This window comes from Aquarana catesbeiana, linkage group LG03 (assembly GCF_042186555.1).
Source record: "Aquarana catesbeiana isolate 2022-GZ linkage group LG03, ASM4218655v1, whole genome shotgun sequence".
NCBI classification, from domain to species: domain Eukaryota; kingdom Metazoa; phylum Chordata; class Amphibia; order Anura; family Ranidae; genus Aquarana; species Aquarana catesbeiana.
In genome coordinates this window covers 696682097-696688265 of record NC_133326.1, presented here as the reverse complement: position 1 = coordinate 696688265, position 6169 = coordinate 696682097, and the positions used below count along the sequence as shown (strand labels likewise).

The 6169-nt window shown below is 39.8% G+C and overlaps 1 protein-coding gene across 1 annotated transcript; it reads left to right on the top strand.

Moving 5' to 3' along the window:
• The first annotated feature begins 1268 nt into the window (after positions 1–1268).
• On the top strand, positions 1269–2147 carry LOC141134830 (olfactory receptor 5P68-like). Its single transcript, XM_073624265.1, has one exon. The coding sequence runs from the start codon at positions 1269–1271 to the stop codon at positions 2145–2147; it is 879 nt and encodes a 292-aa protein (XP_073480366.1).
• Positions 2148–6169: the final 4022 nt, after the last annotated feature.

Here is a 6169-nt window from a genome sequence, read left to right as displayed (position 1 = left end):
GCCTCATGGTCCTCCGATCGGGAGGCCCACATCGCTGCGGCGTGTGAGTGGGCCCAGAAGCCTGTCTGGGGCCTACCGCAGCGGCAGAGGAATGGTCCTGGGCTGTCTATCCTGTGTGAAGAAGCTGGACAACTGAGAAGATCCCAAGGGAGGACCCATCATGGAAGGATCTAGCAGAGTGCTGGTCTGGAGAGGGGCCTGGTGACTCAGTTGGAGGACGTATCCTAAAGTAATCCTACCACATAGTACTGCCGGGTTGGCTTAAAGGTTCTAGTGCTGTGTTTGCTATTCACCGTAAACCATTACATCCTGTGGCAGAGGATCATACGGGATCTGTTCCAATCAAGTCTGTGGCAGAGACTTTTGTTCGTGCTACGTACTGGCTGCTAGGTTGGTGAGAGAAACCTATCCAGGTGGGCAAAGATTTAATTCTACAGAGAGAGTACATTCAGCTACAAGCTTTCAATTCCTAAAGTTACATTAAGAACGTTAAGAAAAGGTATTTAAGCTTCCCTGCAATTTTCCTTCTACTTCTTTCCTGCTACTTCCTGCAACTCAAGTTTATTAAAGCATTGGAAAAGATACTCAAGTGTCCGGTGCCTGCATTGTATGGTGGTAAACTCAACAGGACCCTAGACCCGGTTCTGGTGAAATAAAGGTAGTGAAGGTACCGTGAGTAAGTGCTACATATATATATCCATATATCCAGATAGATAGATAGATAGATAGATAGATAGATAGATAGATAGATAGATAGATAGATAGATAGATAGATAGATAGATAGATAGATAGATAGATAGATAGATAGATAGATAGATAGATAGATAGATAGATAGATAGATAGATAGATAGATAGATAGATAGATAGATAGTAACTCCCTTCTTGCTATGTAAATGTAGTTTTGAAAATCTTTTTTTTTACATATCATGTTTTTTTCTTTTACATATGTATTTTTTTTTGCCCAGAGTTCCACTTCTTCTCAATCATCATGTCATTTTTTTATATTAAAAATTAACTAAAAGAATAGAGGCAGTCCAATTAGCAATGAAAACATTCACTGAGCTTCTAAATTTCCAATTTCCCAAGCTGTATTCAAAGGGTATTCAAAGTCACAGGTTCACCTTATTTGCTTTCAATCATTTAAGTCAATGTATATTATTTCTGCTTTGTTTAATATATTAAAATGTTGTATAAATCTTTTCTGCTTCCAAACAGGCCACACATAATGTTAATGTTACTACATTCTTCTTTTTGGGATTTAACAGCATGGCGGTATATACTCTGCTGCTCTTCATCTTGGTCCTTATTATATACATTGTGACAATATGTGGAAACTGTTTAATCATCATGTTGGTAAATTACAGCAAGACCCTTCATTCTCCCATGTACTTCTTCCTCTCCCAACTCTCTATATCTGACATCATGCTGATCACAGCAATTGCTCCTAACATTTTACATATTGTTCTACATGAGAGGACCTCTGTATCCTTTTCTGGTTGCATGGCTCAATTTTATGTCTATGGCACAATAGAAGCATTTGAATGTTTCCTTCTGACAGTGATGTCCTATGACCGATATCTAGCCATCTGCTCTCCTCTGCATTATACCTCCATTATGAAACAATCACTTTGCATTCAACTAGTTCTTGCATCCTGGATTTTCAGCTGTTCTATATCATTAATATCAACACTTGAACTATGTCAACTAGAATTTTGTGGACTAAATGTTATAGACTATTTATATTGTGATTTGAATCCTCTTTTGGAACTTTCCTGCTCAGATACATCCACAGTTCTAATGGAAAGAACCTTGTTGTCTGTTCCTGTGCTAATATTTCCCTTCCTAGTGATAATGGTTTCATATACTTACATTGTTTTAACAATATTAAAGATGTCCTCCTTTTCTGGAAGACTGAAATCCTTTTCCACTTGTAGCTCCCATCTCACTGTTGTGTTTCTATTTTATGGAACCCTAATTGCCACTTATCTGATTCCAAAGGAAAGAAAATCAGGAACAATCAGTAAGATAATGTCCTTGTTGTATACAGTGTTTACACCCTTTGTAAACCCTTTCATATACAGCTTGAGGAATAAAGAGATCAAGGACAGTTTAAAGATGTATATAAACAAAAGGATATTTATTTAAAACCTTTGGTAAAAGTTAAATCATTAAACTATATCTGTTTAAACTTGTAGAGAACTTGGTGTGCACTGGTCTCCAAAATGTAGACTTCTACCGTACTGAAGCAATGCTTAATAATAAGTTGGTATTAGAGTTCAATTGGTCAAATTAGGTTCCTAAAAAAGGCTTCTACCCTTCAGACCTTTATTCCATGGGACCTCTTAAAACTGCCCTTAACCACTTCAATACCAGGCACTTATACACCTTCCTGCCCAAGCCAATTTTCAGCTTTCAGCGCTGTCACAATTTGAATAACAATTGCACGGTCGTGCTACACTGTACCCAAACAAATGTTTTATCATTTTGTTCCCACAAATAGAGCTGTCTTTTGGTGGTACTTGATCACCTCTGCTATTTTTATTTTTTGCGCAAAAATAAAAAAAGGCCGAACATTTTGAAAAAAAAAAGTTTTTTTTTGTTTCTGTTAAAATTTTTTTGTAAATAAGTATGTTTTCTTCTTCAGTGATGGGCACTGATATGGCTGCAATAATGGGCACTGATAAGGCGGCACTGATGGGCACTGATGAGGTGGCACCAATGAGGTGGCACTGATGAGATGGCACTGATGATGGGCACTGATAGGTGGCACTGATAGGTGGCACTGATGAGCACTGATAGGTGGCACTGGTATGCGGCACTGATGGGCACACATAGGTGGCACTGATGGGCACTCATAGGCAGCACTGATGGGTACTTATGGGTGGCACTGATGGGTACTTATGGGTGACACTGATAGGTGGCACGAATGGGCACTGATGGGCACTGATAGATGGGCACTGATGGGCATGGATGGGCACTGATAGGTGGCACTGATGGACATTGATGGGTAGCACTGATGACATTGATGGGTGGCATTGCTGGGCATCACTGAATTAATTTGTTCCATAATGGTGCCTGTCAGTGCCCATTTTTGGGCACTGATTGGCATAGATTGGGCATTAATTTGCACATGTGGATGGCCATGGGGGATGTACCTGGCCATCCACATGCTGGGGGCTTCCCTGGTGGTCTTGGTGGCTTCCCTGGTGGTCCAGTGTGGGTATCCGAGGGGGGGTGCGATGATAAACAATCAGCACAGACCCCCCCGTCAGGAGAGCTGCTGATCGGCTCTCCTCTAAACTCAAACATGACAAAACGTGGCATGTAAACACAGGGGGGTCAAGTTAAATCATTCAAGAGTACAGTAAGTCTTAGTGGACCTTCTTAGCAATATAGCGGTATACACTATACACATACATGTATACACATACATACGGCATATTCATTATATTATATTACTATATTATATTAAGTATTGGGTCACCTGCCTTTCCATGCACATGAACTTTAATAAACTTGAATGGCTTCCCATTCTTAGTCCGTAGGGTTCAATATTGAGTTGGCCCACCCTTTGCAGCTATAACAGCTTCAACTCTTCTGGGAAGGCTGTCCACAAGGTTTAGGAGTGTGTCTATGGGAATGTTTGACCATTCTTCCAGAAGCGCATTTTTGAGGTCAGGCACTGACGTGGACGAGAAGGCCTGGCTCGCAGTCTTCATTCTAATTCATCCCAAAGGTGTTTTATCTGGTTGAGGTCAGGACTCTGTGCAGGCCAGTCAAGTTCCTCCACCTCAAACTATCACTCATCCATGTCCTTATAGACCTTGCTTTGTGCTCTGGTCCAAATCATTTGGTGGAGGGTGGATTATAGTGTGGAGTTGTTTTTCAGGGGTTGGACTTGGCCCCTTAGTTCCAGTGAAGGGAACTCTTATGCCTTGTACACACGGTCAAATTTTCCGATGGAAAAAGTGCGATTGGATTGTGTTGTCAGAAATTCCGATTGTGTGTGGCCTCCATCTGACTTTTTGCATCGGAATTTCCAACACACAAAGTTTGAGAGCAGGATATAAAATTTTCCGACAACAAAATCTGATCGTTTAAATTCCAATCGTGTGTACACAAATCCGACGCACAAAGTGCCACGCATGCTCAGAATAAATTAAGAGACGAAAGCTATTGGCTATTGCCCCGTTTATAGTTCAGTTGTCCGTGTTTTACGTCACCGTGTTCAGAACGATCGGATTTTCCGACAACTTTGTGCGACCGTGTGTAAGCAAGACAAGTTTGGCCTAAAAAATCAGTTGGATTTTGTTGTTGGAATGTCCGATCAATGTCCGATCGTGTGTACAGGGCATTAAGGTGTCAGCATACCAAGACATTTTGGACAATTTCATGCTCCAACTTTGTGGAAACATTTTGGGGATGGCCCTTTCCTGTTCCAACATGACTCCTCACCAGTGCACAAACAAGGTCCATAAAGACATGGATGAGTTTGGGGTGGAGGAACTTGACTGACCTGCACAGAGTCCTGATCTCAACCCAACAGAACATCTTTGGGATGAATTAGAGCGGAGATTGCTAGCTAGGCCTTCTTGTCTACATCAGTGCCTGACTTCACAATTGTGCTTCTGGAAGGATGGTCAAACATTCCCATAGACACACTCCTAATCCTTGTGGACAGCCTTCCCACAAGAGGTAAAGCTGTTATAGCTGCAAAGGGTGGGCCAACTCAATATTGAACCCTACGGACTAAGACTGGGATGCCATTAAAATTCCTGTGTGTGTGTAAAGGCAGTTCCCCCAATACCTTTGGTAATATAGTGTAGATTTAATTAGTGTATTTAAATATAATTTGATTAGATATATTTTGATTAATTATAATAATTATAATTAATTTAACTTGCGGCTTTCCTTGATTACACAGAAAGAGTGACAAAGAAAATACGGGGTAATGATAATACCAAGGTTTACATATTTTTAGGTACCACATTCTTCAACATTAGACATTGAAACAGAATCCCTCCAAACAAACCTCTTAGGACTTTAATGGTTCCATACTAAATACACTTATATATAAAAATATCTCAATTTTATTGAATCAATTAAAATCAAACCTTAAAAAAAAATGTCCATTGCACATGTTGACACTATACATCTCTCAGACAAGGATATCACCCAAAATGTACATAGATGATGCCAACCATTGGTCACAATCAAAGTGATGGAAAATGAGGTCTCCACATTGAACGTGTTTCACAGCCTGCTTCTTCAGGAAACACGAAATTTTACTTCATATCTGAAACATGAATAGATAGGTTGTACTTTACAGTATCATATAATAAATATATTGACACCTCTATATTTCAAAAACATTCAGCCTACAGTGACTGGTCCCCAACTGCCATAATTTCCACAGAAGACTATACTTGCCTTCCACTAGCAAATGGAATGTGATATGTCTGTGATGCTGGATAACCCTTTGGCCTCATGTACAATGCTGCTGATAAACAGATGTTCAAAGGCAGTTGGCTGCTTTTTTCAGCTGCCCCTGAACTCATCCAATGTTATCTTGTGTGTACATGTACACAGGTTTGTTTAATGTAGTTTTTAGGCAGTTGCGTTTAGAGGCTTTTCTTTGAAGGCAAAAAAATTAGTTCAGACGCCAAAGTTTCGTTTAGGCTTAATGTACACGGGATGTTTTTACAACCTCTCCTGAACGATTTAACAGGACAGATAGTAACCCACATTTAAAACGGTCGTTTTGCCGCGTGTACATTTCGCGTTTAGCCGCGCTTGCGTTTAGAAGCATTTTTTTTTTAAATAGACACAAATGAAAAACGCCTGTAAACAAAACACTGCTAAATGCGAGTTACCGCATTTAGAAGTGGTTGGTGCTTGAAATGCCTCTAAACTCAGCGTCTGAACTCATTTTTTTGCTTTCCAAAAAAGGCCTCTAAGCTCAGCTGCCTAAAAAACAACATTCATTTTTTAAGTTGCCCTATTTTTTTTACATCACAAAACTTAAAAATGATAGCAAATGATGAAAAACCACAAAAAAAAATTTGAAAAACTTGTAATTACTTGCAATTCTTCATAGACCATTTATATACCCCCTAATGAGTCCACGATCCAATCGAATACACCACTAGCATTGCTGCTAGCCAAAG